The sequence below is a fragment of the Vanessa tameamea genome, chromosome 26 (genome assembly GCF_037043105.1).
Source record: "Vanessa tameamea isolate UH-Manoa-2023 chromosome 26, ilVanTame1 primary haplotype, whole genome shotgun sequence".
NCBI classification, from domain to species: domain Eukaryota; kingdom Metazoa; phylum Arthropoda; class Insecta; order Lepidoptera; family Nymphalidae; genus Vanessa; species Vanessa tameamea.
In genome coordinates, this window is record NC_087334.1 from 3,507,601 (window position 1) to 3,527,793 (window position 20,193).

Sequence of the window (20,193 nt, forward strand, 5' to 3'; positions counted from 1 at the left end):
ACTCAGTCCCCGCCGGTCTTAGAGTGATGTTATATACCTAGTCCATGGCGATTGTTTGAATAATCCGGAAGTTAATGTGCTGCAGCAATATTTAGCGGCGAAATATTTAAATATTTACAACCAAATGGATAGCGTACTAACCTCCGTGAAAATAATCGTCAACATTCATGGTGATTGGTCAAGCTATGTCCGTTAATCTCTTAAGATACAATTCTTAATAAATGATAATTCTCGATGTCTATATAACGCAAAAATATTTTGTCAAATTGGACTACTAGAATCTGATGTTATCGCCGCCATTGCGGTTCAAACATATGCTTATGATTTTAATTTATGCTAGATTTACGAAAAGACTTTAAGATGCCTATTCACTTTTGCCTGCGTAAAGCGCTACCAATGGTTTAATCATCCTCCTGCCCTTATCCCAATTTTACTTGGGGTCAGCTCAGCGTGTCTTCTTCTTCCACACTTCTCTGTCGGACGTCATCTCACAAGTAACATTCTTTCTAACCATATCGTCTTTCACACAAACCATACACAGTTTCTTTGGTCGTCCCCTACCTCTATATCCATCCACATACCTAAGAAAAGGAAGGAATCCATAAAGGAGTTAGGAATTTAAAGAAGCTGAACATTACGGAATTGTTTTACCTAAATAAGTGAGAAGAGAAACCGTAGTTCCAACAAGTCTTGACTTGAGATACTTTATAACAGCGATGCGATTCGTCAAATATATTGTTATTTTTTTTCAATGAGAGGAATGAATGAATGTACGATTATTAAACCTATCAATCATTGATAACAAATAAATACTATCTAGAATGATTTTTAAGTTCTAGTCCTTTTAAGGATTTCTTTACTAGTTAAGAATAAAAGATGTAAAATATACGCGATTTAGTTGTATATTATACTCGGCTTACAAATCTCCTACTGCCTTTAAAATATAACGATTTGTTTTCCAACGTAAATATCTGTACAAATATTTATAAGCCTCAAAGATAAAGTCTAAACTAAACTGATTCTGATAAAATCGATATAATTATGAAAACGTAAGTGCAACTTTATTAAAATCAGTTTTCATAATTAGATTGTATATTTCGTAACATGTCGGTTTGGCAACAAGCCAGTAAGTAGTGAGACAGAGATGGTTTTTCGCATGAGTGGAAGCAGGACAGGTGATAATCTTGTGTGAAAAATATTTATGCTAAGGCCTTCTGTTGCTATGAATTCAACTATGAATAGACGGACGGACGGTTATTTCTGAGACGCGCTATGAAGGTTAACTGAATTTCGTTTCGGAAATTTCTGGTTAGCCGTTGATTTTATCGTGAAAAAATTTAATATTGACAGCGGTATTCTAATGAAAATATTGAAAAATTGGGCTGATATTGATAGGCTGAGATTTCATGCAGATATTTAAGTATTATATATAAAGAACTTGTCCACGAGAAGTTAATCCTTGCAAATACCAAGGATCTTTTTTCAAATCAAATTTTAGGCTATAACCAATACATAGTAAAAAGTGATCATGTATTTTTACTGGACAAAAAAATCTATGTGACAATGCATTTAGAATTTTATTTCATAAATGATAAACTCGGAGATCCCTTTCATTGATCAATCACAGAGTTTATTTGCTATTTAAAAGTACTTATAATAATAATATAGAGATAAGGAAACGCTTAACGAAACAAAAACCTACAATAAACGACATTACAGGGTGTAGCCTCATATAGTACATTGATTCCTGATAAAATACTAACGAAAGAAATATAGTTCAATTTAAAAATAATCAGCCTATAAATCTCGCGAAGTATGATAGCGGGAATGTTAGTGACTTCAAATTCCGATTCTCTGGCCAAAAACAGTGCCCACCTGTCGCCAATGTAGCTAATAACAGGGAATAATGTTATCTTCTTACAAAAACAAAACCGATATTTTAGAAGGACGATTCTTATGTTTCAGAAAAATATTGGCACTCCTCTAATATGTTTCGACAGTTATAAATCTTGTCTTGAAAACCTAAAAATAAAGATGTTTTAAAGATATAAATAGCAAATATGTCAATAATAAAAATTAAGTGTTATGTGTATTTCGCTAATGGTGTATTCAATTTTATTATTGGGACGCTGAATCAAATTCGATCTATTGATTGGCATTTATCTAAATTACTATAAGACTAAAAGCTATAATTATTGAACACATCTCGTAAATCTAAGAAAAAAATAGTTATGAATAAAGAAATAGATAAAAAATGTTCCGTTTAAATAGAATGAGATTCTCGTCAAAATATTTTTGTCAGCATCTGAGCCAGATCTGATAAACAATTTGCCATTAGATAGTATCTCAGTACGCTTCAGTTGTCAAACAATAAACTCTAATGACGCAATTAGTACAATTAAAATTATCTAAAATAACAGAGTGACTCAAATGTTACGTCCAAGATTTTTGTGAGATTTATCATTCGAGCTGGAATATATTAATGAATTATTGCAAACAGTCTGTTTGCAATAATTCATTAATATGATTTAGGTTTATTTCTACTGGCTGACCACACAAACGTATATGCTATTGTTAATACAGTACTATATTTTTGTTAATACAGTGGGTTTTGAAGTACATAGTGCTTGTAAAAGCCTACTTGAATAATGAAATTGATTTTGATTTTGATAGCAGGACAAGAGAATTAGCAATATTTTGGGATTAAAATATACATGATATAAATTATTTTTGAGCTGAGATGGCCCAGTGGTTAGAATGCGTGCATCTTAACCGATGATTTAGGTTCAAACCCAGGCAAGCACCACTTAATTTTCATGTACTTAATTTGTGTTTATAATTCATCTCGTGCTCGGTGGTGAAGAAAAACATCGTGACGAAACCTGCATGTGTTTAATTTCAACGAAATTCTGCCACATTTGTATTCCACCAATCTGCATTGGAGCAGCGTTGTGGAATATGCTCCATACCTTCTCCTCAAAGAGAGAGGAGGCCTTAGCCCAACAGTGGGAAATTTACAGGCTGTTAATAAAATTATTTTAAATGAGCAGCAGTTAAAATAAATTATACCCATTGCTTTAACTATTGTTGGAGTACTTTTTATGAGTACTCGTTACCAAATAAAACGTCATATAATGATTATTTAGTATTTAAACCCCATTAAATTTTAGGGTGATCCGATAAAATGTTTTTCTATAGCAAAATACTCAGTAAGAGCCAAAAGTCTGGTAGTTGGAAGTGTGTACAATCCCGTGCCTCGGGAAACCCGTAAAGCCGTTGGTACTATGTATGAATCCTTTCCGGTCCTATCGGATTGGCCGTCCCGTCGGGTTTTGAGAGTGACGGAATAGAGAGTGCATCTATCAATGTTGTTTACACCTCTTAAGACTTATCACCATATGTTACCCACATCAGTTATTAATTCTAAGTGATTAGTGAGAAGTTGATGGTGTAACTTTTTTAATCAATAAATAAATAAATCTATGTTTGCGCACAGACTTGTCCACTATAATATAGCCTAACAGTACGGCGGCCGCCGTTACTGAAATCGGTCAGGATATAATGTGTAAGACGAGTAATTGTTAGATGCGTTATGTTATTGATACCAGCTTATCAAACATTGACTAAAATAACAAAAATAGCTCTATAGTTTGGCAAAAATGAGTAGTAAAAACTTTTCTATCAATTTTTGATGACAGAAAATGTCTTCACAGTAATTTTTTTTTTTTTTTTTTTTTTTTTTTTTTCATATATATATTTTATGTATTTATTTATGTAAATATTTATTATAGTATATATTTATATTATATATATTTATTGTTATCTGTGTATTGTGTTAACATTTTTATATTATGTATGTATTTTATTTTGACTTAAATTAGTGTACCCTTCCCATATATGTAAATACTATGATCCTCTGCCCAAAGGTTGCCTGGAAGAGATCGCTGCTGAGCGATAAGGCCGCCTGTTGCACCTCATGCAACTTTTTGTTTCAATATTGTAATTTTTAGTTTTAAGTTTGGGTGCAATAAAGTATAAATAAATAAATAAATATGTTATATATATCTAATATTTTGGCAACTTTTGTTATCAATAATCAATTATCAGCATGCGATGATACAGCTGTTCAATTTTAAAAACAATTTTCCTAATAAATACCGCTCACCATCCAACTTATCCCTGACAAAGCTGAATGAGTCATAATATTGGCTAAAAGTTATTGAATGTTTTAGATTCGTGAACGTATTTGGGTTTTGTCCAAGAATATATAAGTTATACACCTTTTAAGTAACTTTGGCTACAGTTCAATGTATTGATAGTTTTACTATTACTATCCTTTAGTCTATGTTAGCTACTAGTTGCATATATGCGGAAAAGGTGTTTTTGTGTTTCAGGCAGCAACGGGGAGAAGGGTTGATTTATATGAGCTGTTCAGTGATGCAGAAAAAAGCACTCGAATGAAGACTCGAATGAAGGTCATGCATGATACTTGAAGAAATCTTGGGATTCCAAAACGCATTGCGCACTGTTGAAATGAATACTATTTTAGTCGCTATTTTAGTCTATCGATTTTGATTACAAGAAAATTTTATAGTCACATGATCAAGTTATTGACATGCGATTATTAACAGTAGTATTTCTGTAGTTATGACCTATTGCACGTAGCCAGCAGTGAAATCAGATATAATCTAGATAGGTACTTTATGTATTTTTTTGTTTTTCATTTCAATCAGCAGTCTCTATAATTGTTTGTTTTGTTATGACATAATATCTAATAATTTGTCATATAATGTTTCATATTGAATTGAATTTATAGTTTGATAACTATCACAAAGGTTATTTTCATAAAAATCTTTGACTTAAAGCTGAACATCATCATCAATAAAGATGAATTGATTGAAAAACCTAAATTATGATATTGTCGTTGAGTGGAAAAGAATAAAATTAAGTCTTTTATTTTAAAATTTCAGGTTGAAGACATAACTTATACAATTTAATAAAATTGCATTAAAACTAGAACTTCTAAAATTATACGAAATACCTGTAATGCCCTCCAGAAGACCATAAAAATTTATTGTGTATGTCACACATAAGAACCACTTATATTTTTGGTACACTAAAAGTGTATTGTATTATTACAACATTGCTTTTTGGCGGAGAATACTTGGTGAGCGGAATGGTTCTAACATTCCTGCACTTAGAAGTTCCAGACCATTGGTGCGCTATTCAAACGCACGCTATAAATCATAAACTACGTAATAGTAAATGTTTTGTTGTTTTATTGGGAACTGACTGACTGACTTTCTGACAAATGGAGGCATGACATCTGGTGTTGTGACAGAAACTAATTTAGGTTCATCATTCGCTTGCATTTAATCTTTTTTTTTTGGCTAATATGTTAATACATAACATAACATAACAATAAAATGTTAATTTTCAATACACCTACAATTTAATATAACGGACTTTAATAATGACAAAATGTTCTTTTTAAATATTTGTTATATAGTCAGAGATGTTACTTATTTTTAAAAGAATAACATATTAAGATTTTTGCTTTGTAAATTCCAATTTATTTATTTGGGAACCAACAACATTCAAAATTTTAAGTCGATGTAAATTTTATAAGGCCAAAATAGAGTTAGAAACTGATATCTTAAATATATTAAATATTGTATTTGAATATTGTATTGAATAAAGGAGCCAAAAATTACTCTAATTTTAACAGTAATATTAATATATACATATTCATCTTTATTGTCAATTCAGCAGAAACAATTATGTCCGAAGTCTACAGTTGCATTAAGACTAATCGATCGATATTAAGAATCGGATTAAGATCTAAAATCAAACGATAATTAATCGATTCCAATCGAATCGATTAATTTGTTTCAGCTTCGAACACGTCTTAGACTGAGTATGCAGACAGATCATTGATCAACATTTCAGCTAGATAGTTCGGAGAAGTTCAACTATATCAAGTTGCGTTCACGACCCATTTTCCATTAGTCATCTTGGGTTAATTATACCGTTACATTTACTGGACTACATAGAGTTTTGCTTGTCGTTTTGATTTCTAATGATTCGTGAGATCCTGCGGGATATATAAAACGACATATGACTAAATTATTTTGTTATAATAACCTTTAATATTGAAGAAAAGATTTGGTTATATACTACATGTATATTTTTAGAGACGTAACAATTAAAAATGAAAGCACTTTTTTATGTAATATGCCCTTAAGGTAAGCCTCTTAATCTCTAGATTTGTATTTATAACAGTGTACCTAAAAAACAAAGTAATAATATTTTTATCGTTAGATTATTATGAATTAATTAAATATTAAAAAGGATATTAGAATGGCCTTATTTATTTCTGTCTTTCCTACTAACACTGAAACATGAAGCGACATGAAATGACCGAACTTACAATTATTTATCAACGAAAACATTTATAATCAGACTAGCTCTGCCCGCGATTTCGTGCGCGTTTGAATTTAACATAAAAGTTATTGTTTAGTTCACAGATTTTACTATAACTTATTAATTCTGTATTAGGCAGCTTTTGTGATTTTAAGTCGTTAGTAGGACGAACCCGACATGACGGCGGCGCGAGGGCTGAGCGCGGTACTGGACAGTATTTGGACATTGCAGCGTATCTTTATTATTTTATATATAATACTTAAACATAAGTAGCCTAAGTTACTCCTTATTGCATCAGCTATCTTGCAGTGGAAGTCCCGTCAAAATCAGTTCAGCCGTTCCAGAGATTAGCCGGAACAAACAGACAGACAGACAGACAAAAATTGAAAAAAATGTTATTTTGGTATATGCACCGTATATATATATATATATACACATATATATATATATACACGGTGCATATACATATGCATTTAGTAAAAAGTGGTTATTTTAATATTACAAACAGATTCAAATTTTATTATATGTTTATAGATAAGTAACTATTTAGAGAAGCTTTTCTCTAAAAAATAAATGTAAATTGTGCAATTTAATTTATTATTTTAATCGACAGTCACGGCATAAGATTTTGTGTTACAATGTTCTGGTTCATATAACCAAGTATTGATTTAACGGCGAGCATTGGAAATACATTGAACACTGACAAGTATATAGCAACTACGTCTTACAAAATTATATCAATATCGCCATATCTATGACCAAGGATAACCACCATACGAGCGGTCAACCTTCAGCCTCATTAAATATAAAAATCGAAATAGTCCATTTTCATTGAAATAAAGTTGAAAATGATCAATCTCTATTGGGTAAAAAATAATTATTAATTATAATAACATATCAAGAGCTTATCATTGATTTCAAATCTGTGTACTACAAATTATTTTTTTAAACTAATTTGTACTATGCTAAAAATAATTTAATAATATTGTTACTAGGTTACTTAATACCTTTTTTTAGATAAACTACTTATTCTTTTAAGAGTATGAAGTATAAGTATGTAGGTCTTGAAGGTACATCCCACTCAGCTATTCTGTCCTTAAATCGTCAAACACACTCTTCAAACATACGCAACAATACAATATTGATGTTTGGGTACAGAATATGACTGTGATGAGTGTTTAACCTGCGCAGACGGACGAACTCGCACAAAGATCTACAACCGAGTGATTCCCTTAAACGTTTTTGCTGAACAAAAGTTTTTGACAGCATCGTCTCATAAAGCAATGCATATAGGGGTAGTATTATCAGAGGCTCTGTCACCTCTTGTAGAGAATATTTCGAACATATAGTTTTACTGCTCTAATACGGGATAGACTTGCGGCAGAATTTATTCTGATATTTGCAGGTTTCTTCATGATATTATAAAATAGGAAATTATTCCTACACTTTTCGTTTTTATATCATTTTAGTTTTGTCGGTGAACCAGCACATACCAGAATATATGTAGATTCTAGATTAGGTAGATTATCGGAGCCCGTATCTTTATTGAATCATATCGTGTAAAATAACAATTGCTTTGGAACTTTCTAGAATAAAGTATATTTTTATTTAAGTAAACTGAGTTTTCATTTTATGTTTAACATGGTACAAAATAATAGTTTCCACAGATTTTATTAAATTTATACAATAATAAAAAACGTCTTAGTAAAAGCGATTTTGAGTAACTTATTTTTTTATTTAATTTTTTGTTTTAGGTGCACTAAATTAATGTTTGAGAATTTCTTTTTAAATATCTTTAAGGTGAGGTGTCTTTTATTTCGAATAGTATACTTTATTTTGACTATTAAAAAAAGTGTCATTCGTCTAAAAAGTAATTTGCCTATTGGGTACTATTTAAATAACTAATGGATAACTATGTCTTTTGAACTGTTTTATTTTTATGGTATACGAAGGCGGACGACCAAATTGAGTGATTTTATGGTATACGTGGATGGACAGGCAAATTTGGCTACCTGACGGTAAGTGGTCTCTACCGCCCGGAGAAATTAGCGCTGTAAGAAATATTAAACATTACATCCCCAATGCCCCGCCAATCTTGGGAGGTTATGTCCCTAGTGTCCAAAGTTACACCAGACGGGCTTGCACAAGTCTTAACACCAAGTAAATGATTCGTACGAAGTGAGATAATTATCTATCTCTCTCTCTTTCTAGATTATCTTTGTAATCAAAAGATAATATGTGGAATATTTAAAAAAACTAAATTCCATATTTAAACAGCTATGAATATCATCAAGATTTCGTTTGTTTGAATCCCAGGAACGAATATTACCTGTTCGATCTGAACTATAAAACTTGCGTTATCTAACGCGTCTTGCTATATAATATTATAAACAAATAATTTACATATAAACGTTATAATAACCAACAGCTGTGAAATACTCATCAAAAAAATTATTTTGTAGCATTTTAAATATTTTATTTATTAAAGTTTACTTGAGTAAAATACATTTGATTTGATTTGATAAATTATAGATACAAATTTAGATCAGGGAAATACAGTGGTGCCTGGGTTTGAACTCGAAATCATCGTTTGAGATGCATGCGTTCTATCCGCTGGAACATCTCAACCCTTACACAGATACATAAAAGTATTCTCCAACTCGAATTTAATTAAATTTACCGCTCGGTATAAATCTCTTCTTTGACAGAGATCCCATTCCACCACGCATTCAACTGCGAGTTGGTGATAACATCTATTAATATTTTTAATGAGATTTTGTGTTTTCCGATATTTGTTAATTACGCTCGAATGACAGAGTACAATTGTCATTCGAGCGGTCATTCATATAAATTTTTTTAAACGAACATATCGTCATACATTTCAATATGGCGTACGAAGCGAGCCTTATATCATTTTAAATTATTTCAACATATATTACAAAAGTATTTAATTAATTGTTTAAATATAGTTTGTTTTTTAGTCATGCTGTATATAATTCAATTTAAATATATATATATATTTCGTATTACTTTATATTATAATGACATAACCGACAGTATAAAATACGATGGAGATTAATATCATATTCGTCACGTTAAGTTATTTTAGGAGACGGTACACGCGTTTCTGGTTATATCAAACACGATAAGCTCAAAATCCATGTCTTGTAAGATATTGATAATCTTATTAATATTATATTAACATGCAAAGCGCATATTATTGACATGTTTCACTGATATTCATATCATAGTTGTATATTTCATAATCCAGAGATTAATGGGACGCCCGAAGTCGACGGTGGCTCTTGGTGTATGGCCGAAATATCTCGCGGCGTCGGAGTTCAAAAATAGTCCGCGCCGACCGACGCCGGGCTGCATACAAAAGTGGTCTGCGGGCCGACCAACATATCGCCTTATCAAATTTCCCTGCCCACACCCACCGCCCACGCTCCACTCAAAATTCCCATTCCGATCTCAATCCCCGCCGTCGACGGTCATGCATTAGTATGTTAGCACAGGCGAATACTTCCACTTAATCCAGCGCTGACACCGAAGCACTTCGAAGCATTAATCGATTAATAAGCGCACCTCCGAACTTACACTCCTCACTGCACGGTCACTGCTCACTCGGTATACGTTCGCGTTGCCGAGACGATACGCGCTCGGCGCCAGCCGCTGCTAAACTGCTTTGCACGGACCAAACCCGCAGCCAGTCGCTCCAAAAATACCCCTCATTGTGTGTACATTCACAACACTTATAATACCTAGGCTTTAGTATAAATCTCGGAGAAGTTTATTAATAGGACGGGTTCGATACAGCAAAGGTATAAAGTAGTAGATGCAGTTGGTGCTATTAACCCAAATGATTTAACCTGGATACTGTGGACGAGTGGCGCGCAGACGCAAGAGATCGCAGAGATAGATCGCTTGCAGTCAGGCAACTACCTATTACAATACCGTCTCAGTACTTCAGCTGCAAATGTGCGCAATTAATACAAAATTGTTTTCGAAACAATTATTATGAATTCTTAGCTTAGGTATGATGAATTTTTCATCAATTTTTGAATTTTTTTTTATTTGGATTCAGCTTTATAATGTATGGTAAAATGTTTTCTAACTTTGACGAAAAATAAATATTTTATTAGCTTTTAATGATTATTTTTTCCAACCCGTTTACAGATATCACTCTAGTAGTTATATTACTTAAAAAACTTCATTTACAAGATGCTTAAATATAAATCTATTCCTCGGTCCGAATAACAAACCTGCCTGAACTCCAAAAGCTGTCCTTTACTCTAATTTAATAGATTTATAGTAAGTTATCTAAATTATATTTAACTGTGACAAACAACCATCCCCTGTTTTAACCCCAAAAGGGGGTTGATTTCTAAACTTACATTATTAGTACACCTCCACACCATAGAGCGTGTATCTTAAATTTCAACTCTCTTACTTAAAAAAAACATAAGACTTTAATACAAACATCCAACCCCTGTTTTACCTTTTTTTTTTTTTTTTTCTCGCTGGAAAAACGCGTTACGCGCTTCCCCCACGTGATGGAAGGTGGGGGGGGGGTGTGGGACTCCCCGGAGCCCTGGACGCCGAGTGCGGCCAGGTACGCCGGGTTTACCCACTAAAAAACCAGCGGTACCCTCTCCGTCTTTCGGTGGGCGCCACGGGATCGCTTGCGCATGCTACCGTGATGCCCTGACGGTCGGCCCGCCTATGCGGGCCTCCAACACCTAGAGGGGGTTCTCGGGGTACTGAGACCCCCCCTAGTCCCTGCGACGCCTATTGAGGCGGGGGGAGAAGGTGCGCATAGCGCTAACCCCTGTTTAACTCCTTAAGGGTGGAGCTTCGTAAATCTTAGCGGATGTCTACACCCTATAAGGACCCTACCTGCCAAGTTTGTAGGTGTCATTTGTTATTAGTTTCTCAGTGATTTGTTTTTCGATTTTCATTAATCAGTAACTGGTATTTCGCTTTTATTGATATATAGATAAATTTAATTTCGAGGTTTTAATGGACTCAAGTTATCTTCCTTGTTGAACTAATATTAAGGAATCAAACCATAAAGTCCAAAATATTTTTCTTACATTTTAGGTCCTAATTTAAATTCACATGTCTAATAATTAATTTAAGATAGTTTTTGTAATGTCTAACTTAGAAAACTACTAAAACTATAACACAAAACATGTCAAATGATGCAGCGTAATTAATTTCTCCTTAATTTATACTGTTAACATATATAATCTTGAAAATCATTGACACGGCCATTTATATGCCTGTTCTCCTCAGAATACCAAGAAAACTATACGCGTCAAGAAAAAAAAAACAAAATATCTTGAATATCATAAAGCATTAGAATAATGAACATTTTGTTTCTGAATTTTTTTTTTAATTAATTTTACCAATTCAAATCAATATCCATAGTTAAGAGACGACAACGTCTGACGGGTCCTCTAGTAGTTAAATATTTTCACTTAGCTATGTTGTCTGACTAATTTAACCTGTTTATTTACAATGATGTTGATATAATTAATTAACTCAAATATTTTGAAGAGAAAATATTTGAACACTGATAAAGAAAAAACAAATGAGGGTAGTTTTTATTTAATCGAGCGAAAATATGTCAAAATTGTTTGTCAGTAACTAGTTAGTGGTCTAGTGACCACTCTGTTCGGCCACAGACCTTTATGCCGCGGGTCCAATTCTCGAGAAACCAATGCATAGTTATATCAGTCAAGGCATTCTGAATAACAGCTTGGAATAAAAAAGTTAAAGTGCTAGAAGCTTATAATTCTGATTCACGTAAAGTCCTACATCTACGTGACGTGAATGACGTATCGAATTGCCGTACAATCGGATGAATCTAAATAAGAGTATGAAATGCAATAATAAAGCAAATAATGCAATGTATTTATGCACACACGTGCACTAGACTTGTCTCCGTCATCTTATCTTCATCCAATACTGCACACAGATCTCTAACGAGGTGTCCCAAAGGTCCCGGTTCTGGCTCGGTGCTTTCTGCATCCAGTCTGGTCCCACTGGTGCAGATCGTCGGTCCACCTGGTTGGAAGGTGAACTACGCTGCATTTGCCGGACCGCGATGTCAACTCTAGGCCTCGTGTACTGCAATTGCTATCGGTATTTCGACATACGTGACAAGCCCAATGACACTTCAGGCTGCTATTTATGCAAGCTATGTCGGTAACTCCGATTTTTCTCTGGATAGTCTCTTCGGATTTTATCCTGCAAAGATATTGCTCTCATATTTCACAACAAAGCTCACAGTCATCTTAATTTATGGACTAGTCCTACGAGACTCAATGTGGTGAGTGGCCACGCTTTAATATTGGTCGCTGCTGCGGAAATTTTGAGGAGTACAAATTCATCATCATTCCACGATTCATCATCTCCACGAAGACGTCACATGTTCAGCGTTTCGTCGTTTATAAATAAGATCATCTGGCTTCTAATCGACGATTTATAATCGTAAGTTTTAATTGTTGGAAGCTGATTAATTTCGTTCACTGTCCAAATTTCTGCGTTTCGGTATAACTTCTATTTCTGTAGTTCAATTGCTTCGCACCTATTTCCGTAACTTTATAGCGATATTACGTTTACAGTCTGCCAAACTTCGCACTTTACTTGTTACTAGTTGTCGTGAGTTTGCATAACAGAAATAAAATTCGGTACTAACATAAATATTTTAACTTGAGTAAAATATAAAAAAAAAAAAAAAGTTTTTCAAAAAAATAAAACACTGCCGAAAAATGTCGAATAACAATGAAACCTTAAAATTAACCATTCATAAACCAGAAGTTACCGAACATACATAAAAAGTATACAGAGATGAAAGGAGAATCTTAACAATATGTTAAAAAAAGTCGGTTATTTGTTAAAAACATTCCTGACATCACCAATGCGCCACCAACCTTGGGAACTATTATAACTGCACCACAGTTTTGTACTATCGCAGTTATTATTGTTCACATCTTGTTTTTGTTCAATATTACGCTTAAATAAATAAATTATTATTATTATTATTATAACTAAGGTGTTATGTACCTTGTGCCCGTAGTTACACCGGCTCACTCACCCTTCGAACCGGAACACTGCTGTTTGGCGGTAGAATATCTGATGAGTGGGTCGTACCTACACAGAAGGGCTTGCACAAAGCCATACCACCAAGGAAAATCTACCCATCTTGCGAGGTACTAATAACCAGATACGAAAATCCGTTCTATGAAAAATTTATATTTTTAAGAGCCAACTTACATATTTATTATAAATGTATATGTATTAATGTTGTAAGAGCAAGTTTGTCACGTCTGTCAATCATAGCTGTTAAACTATTTTCGATGCAAAACGTAGCGTTAGCATCACAATTCAGAAATATCATTACTCCTGATTTCTGTCGTATTTGACTAATTTACTATTAGTAATTTAACTATACTGTAGAGTTAATTAGTTAATGTGATTATAATATATATTTATAACGTTATTTATTTATAATTATTAATATTCTTTACAGATTCAATGAGTATATTTCTATTATGATAAATATATTATTATTATTTAATACAATTGAAAAAAAAAAAACTGCAATTTTTGTATTTTTCAAAAATATGTACTCCTAAATTTGTTAGAAATACAGGCGTACACGTCAATGACGTCACTCAATGTCGCCTCAAATGTTCACTTGACCTGAATAATATGTATTTCAGTAAAAATAACGTGTTTTTGAAAACATATAATCTATATAATATATTAGAAATAGCCTACTTTAATTTTATACGCAATATGATGTCTAAATAAATAATAAATAAATATTGGACAACATCACATACATAACTCTGATCCCAATGTAAGTAGCTAAAGCTTGTGTTATGGGAAATCAGAAGTAACGACGGTACCACAAACACCCAGACCCAAGACGACATAGAAAACTAATGAACTTTTTCTACATCGACTCGGCTGGGAATCGAACCCGGGACCTCGGAGAGAAGTTCCCATGAAAACAGAACAATGAGTAAACAGGTTTCTTTTGGATGGGCGTGTACCACCTTCGTCTTCATCTACACTTTCCATCAGGTGAGATGGAAGACGCCCATTCCATTACAACTATAAAAAAAAACCGGTGTACACAATACTGGACGACGGAGGTCATCAAAATTATGTATATTTCATACCTTTATATAAGTATTCATAATTTATAGTTAAAATATAATTTGGGAATAATCCAATGTCGACTGTAAAGCGCTTATTAATTATTACGTATATAAATTATAATTATTAATGATAGTAGTCATTAATAAGAAGAAAAAAAGAAATATAAAAAAAATTGACAGTGAGTATTTTAATATTAGCAATTGTATATATCTCGTGATTGTTTCCGAGATATTTCGAATAAATCGAGTTTTAGACTACGCTGCACGAATACGGCTTGTTGGATATACATTCGACTTATATACTCGGTAGGGTTTTAGCAAGTTTATCTGGGTAGGTACTACTCACTCATCACTTATTCTACTGCCAAACAGCAGTACTTAATGTTATTGTGTTCCGGTTTGAGAGGGTACAGGTACAAGTAAACATTTTAATTCCAACGGTTAGAGGCGCATGACGATGTCATATTAATGTTTCTTACCGTGCTGGTTTCTATTAGCGGTGGTGACTTTTTACCATCAGGTGGCCCATTTGCCAATCCAACTGCCTAGTATAAAAAGAAAGAAATTCTAAATTACCAATCAACAATTGTTTTCTGGAATAGGTTACGAAACCAGCCAACCAGCCAACCGTAACAGAAGCTCATTCCACAGCAGTGGGATGTTTAGTTGCCATTATATATGCCTTGTTTTCTGTACAATTTCCAATTGAAATCGCAACAATATTTTCTAGACATTATACAAATAATTAATTTGATTCAATAATAAGACTATTAAATCATTCCTATTAACGTCATTGTACACGTGACTGTAATTTTAAATTAATATAATTCTGTAAATCATTACGAAATTAAATATGGATGCTTATCACAATTCAATGTTTTTGGCAGACAACAAACAGCAATTATATAAGGAATCTATTGCAATTGTAATTACTTCACATAATATTAATAATTGATGAACCATTAAACCCCTACAAAGTATACAATCAGTTATTCAAATAGGATTCTAGGTAATAATCTAATTCCGTTGTATTTACTTAACAAAACTATTCAAAAAGATCGTATAGATGCAATATAATGTCAAATCTCATAAACTGACAAATCAAAGGAGGATCAAAGAGCTTCGGCCTTGTCATGGATGACAGAGAAGAATAAATCAAACATCAAACTACCAGTAAATGTCACGTCAAAATTCGCGGATAGTCAAAATAAAAACGAAAAACTAAATCATGTGAGAGATAACTGACATGATAAGTGTGAGAGGTTTCCTCGTGGTGATGTTGAGGAGCGCATTTGTCGTTGCTTTCCTCAGCATTCCGAATCCGGTCGTCGCTTTCACGGGACTCAAGCACTGGTCCAGGAAAGCGCTGTACAATAAGATCGACCTCTGCACACAGTCCTGTTACAGTCAGATCATCCCTGGACTATATTTGAGCAATGCACGGGCTGCAGGCGACCGAAATGTGCTCGACCATCTTAAGATCACCCATGTTCTCACAGTTGAGACACGCCGGTTACCAAAATCAACTTTTATCGATACCAACATCAGTACACTCTACATTAGGGCCTACGACACTCCTACCACCAATCTCATGCCCTACTTCCCAATGGCCAACGCTTTCATCGAGGAGGGCTTACAGAAAGGCAATGTGCTCGTCCATTGCCATTTTGGAGTTTCCAGATCTGCTACCATCGTCATTGCCTTCATCATGGCGAAATACAAGTTGACGTTTGAGCAAGCTTACGCATTTGTACGGCAAAGAAGAAGGTTCATCAACCCTAACCCTGGTTTTGTGAATCAATTGAAACAGTATCATAGGATGAATTACGATGTGAGGGGATACCAAAGATTCGAAGCGTATATGAACGTAAACGCAAGGAAACACAAATATAAGATCGCATCCTTGGCTGCTGTTGTAGTTGGACTTCTAGTACCTATCGCTGTTCTTATTTGATTGTATTTTAAGACAAGACTAACCTATAAAATTGTACACAATATTTTTCTATGAAATAATAAAAATCATTTGAATTATAAAAAGCTCAGATACACAAATTTTATATTTCATTGAAAATCGCATGACAAACGAACTGTGAATTTTTTTAGGCGCGTTTTTGTGATTATAGCTTTAGTCTTAGTAAACCGTTTTGTGCTTTTCTTGATAAATTGCATAATTGAACTGGAATAACGACTAATAATAATAAGACCAATTTAGATAGTAATATAATTTAAAATTATGGTTTTCATTAAAGTTACGCCAAAAACAATATAAGTGAAATCTTCAATTCGTATGATGTTGAAAAAGCATCCTTAACCCGAAGTAGTATCATCTGGTATGCATAAATCATACAATGAGAGCTTCGATAATAGCTTTGGCACTCTACCCAGGAGTAATGGAAAATGGAAAATAATTAGCTATAGTTTACAATTTTTTTTTTTTTCGTAAAGCATAATTTTTCCACATTCATTCTTATTCAGGATGACTATTTTTAAGATTCATTTAGTATCAGTTACGTTGAAATAAGATGATTTATTTTTGGGTATAAAAAGAAGTATTTTGTGATTATTTTATTAATAGTATATTATATGGAAATCACGGTTAAATATTATGTTAGCAGATAGCTACTGGTATTGTCCCATGCGTATTAAAAATAAACAATCTTTGAGTTTTGATGTTAAAATCAAAGAAATACTTAATTCGTGTAGGCTCTTAATAGCAGTTCTCAATCATCATATAACAACGCATATTAAATTTAAGTCTTCTGCTTTGGAATATAGATTTTACCGTAAAGAACCGACAAAAAGTTCATTAAGTCCTCTTCGAATTTGCCGATGTCAGTCTCTCCCTGACCTCTACTTACCTGTATCTCTCATTAAGGATGTCTTTGAGAGATGTTTACAGGCTCATATCGCATCAGGCTCATCATATTAAATTATTTCTACTGTGCTTGATGGATAAATGAAACAGTAACTACGAGTTGAGATGGCACTATCGAACTTTGACGAGACCTTGGTGAGACCTTGGTTTAAGAGATGAATATTATCTTACTATGATTGTAAATGTGAAAGATTGGATGAATATTTGCTACTCAATCACGCCTGAACGGATGAAAGGATCTGTATGAAATTTGGCACTGAGAGAGTTAATAGTCTGGATTTGTACATAATATTATGATGTACTTGTTGCTCTGGAAAAATCGTTGGTTTCCGTGGGATGGATTTGTTTTTGTTTGACATAGAGCATAGGATCGAGGATTTTTTGGTATAGTGGTAGTTCATATGCCAATTATATGTAAAAGTGTGTTTGTTTGTTATGATTTCACGTTTACATGCTATCTGTGGTACAGAAAAGGACATAGAGTAACTATACCTGACACCTGCAACCCTCTCTCTCCAATCGCGAGGTCGCAACCGCAAGCGAAAACTACTTTTATATAGATAAAATCATTTAATAAATTAATTTGAAGCCAGGCGCACAGTCTGGGTCTAAATGATACAGAGCGAGTTAGTTACCTATATAGTGTACGTATGGGTTTCTTTTTTTTATAATATTTGTAGACAGATGAGCAAATGGTACTGATGGTGGTCACCATCGCCCATAGACAATAGAGTTGTAAGAAATATTAAGGATTACTCATCATTACGACATCATTAATGAGCCACCCACCTTGGGAACTAAGATGTTATATTCATTGGGCCTGTAATTACATTGGCTCACTCACCCTACCAACAGGAACATAACAATACTGAATATTGCACTTTACTTACTCAAAAATACTTGTACAAAACCCTATCATCGAGTAAAGCTAAGTAATAACAGTTCCCTCGCAATGTATTCCTTTGTCGTTGAGGTTTGAACGGAAATTAAGAGAATTTGAACCCGCGATCATCTTAGCTTCTCGTAGCTGTAGCATTCCTATCAATTCTGTATGTTGTCTTATATATGTCTACGCAATTATAACGCGTAATTAGATTTACTAAAGATCTCAAATCGGCCGTGAAATCATAACACCCACTAATACTGCAAATACAATAAATATTCCTCAACTCAACGTGATGTTTAGAATATTTAAAATATAAAAGCATTAGGTAACTGTTGCTAATAGTTGAAAAAAAAAAAATGTTCTTTTCATGATATTAATAATCTTAAATGAAATGTATAGTGCTGTAACAATTCGTACTAATATTATTGGAGGTTCGCTTAAACGGCTGAACAGATCTGGATGAAATTTGGCTTTCAATCGCGTTGATATCATTTGAAAATCTATCATAGTTTTGTTGAAATATAATATTGAAGCCAGGGTCATTGTAACCCTTACTTTAAAAAAAAAACAATGATGTCTAGACATCAACAACTAGCAATATAATATAGGCACCCATGTCATAAAAGACGTCTATGTAGATTTCACATGGAAACATGGTGAACCCTTTGGAATATATAACTTATATATAACTAGGCTTAAAAAATAGCCCATAACTAACCTCTCCCTCTCCTCACAAGCGGGCCGGTAAAAAAGAGACGCTCACGTCAATTTTAACACATAATAATCCATCATAACATCCCATTCTAGAGACGCAGAATAATCAGTAGAAGTTTATATCTATCAATTACAAACAACAATTTTTTATCAGTAAAACATTTTATTTACAATTTTACAAAGCGAAGTATGACATGAATAACTGAAGTGGCTGAACACGTATGTCGAAGGCTGGAGTGGAGTGGAGACCAAATATAACGGGGCGACAACCAGTTGGACCGATGATCTGAAGAAGGTAGTCGAACCCGACTGAATCTGAAGATGGAGAACTGGGAGCTTTGGTTCCAATTGGAGAGGCCTACGTCCAGCAGTGGATTGTGATTGGCCAATCATTGATTGATTATTTGATGGTATAAACATCAATATCAACTATATGAGTTTTATCTTTAGTCGGTACCAAGTTTAATGCTCAAAAGAAACTACCCCCAAAACAAATAACAATTATTTCGATTTATTTTTTGTCGTTCTCTTACAGTTTATTAAATAAAGCAAATCAAATCTATATTCATATATGATTTTCTTTTTTTAAGTTTAATGTAAATATAACGAGGAAGAAGAAGCTTAGTCGTAGAGATGATTTCAAATCATAAATATGTTCCAATGACGGTACTATATCATAACTTTACGAACGTAATTTATTATTAATCGTATTTATGTTATTTGGATTATTTTAAAATTATTGCTTTTCAAGTTAAGGTACCTGTTTCGAAGGCATATCTTTTATGAAACCATTTCTCTTAAGTATAACTATCGATCAAAATTATTGGTACGAAATTTTTTGGCATTTCCAACCCATCCCGACATCGTTCGGAAAAAATAGATTTTAAACAGATTTTTTTTTTTGTTTATACCCGTGTCGTGACGTATTTTCGTTTCATCGTTTCAAATCACAATTCTAAAGAAGTTTCACTTCAACAAGTGCTTGATGACGGAATATTAGGGACTATACTTATAATAAGGCAGATATCTAACAAAAAAAAATTGGAAGGAACATTAAGAGAAATGGACGTATGGATGAATTAAAATGCATTTCAGGATGTCGGCAACAGTGAAAAATA

At 33.3% G+C, this 20,193-nt stretch overlaps 1 protein-coding gene across 1 annotated transcript; it reads left to right on the plus strand.

Moving 5' to 3' along the window:
• Positions 1 to 15,785: 15,785 nt before the first annotated feature.
• On the plus strand, positions 15,786 to 16,585 carry LOC113393388 (dual specificity protein phosphatase MPK-4-like). The gene has a single exon (XM_026630241.2). The coding sequence runs from the start codon at positions 15,847 to 15,849 to the stop codon at positions 16,552 to 16,554; it is 708 nt and encodes a 235-aa protein (XP_026486026.1). The 5' UTR covers positions 15,786 to 15,846; the 3' UTR covers positions 16,555 to 16,585.
• The last annotated feature ends 3,608 nt before the right edge of the window (positions 16,586 to 20,193 follow it).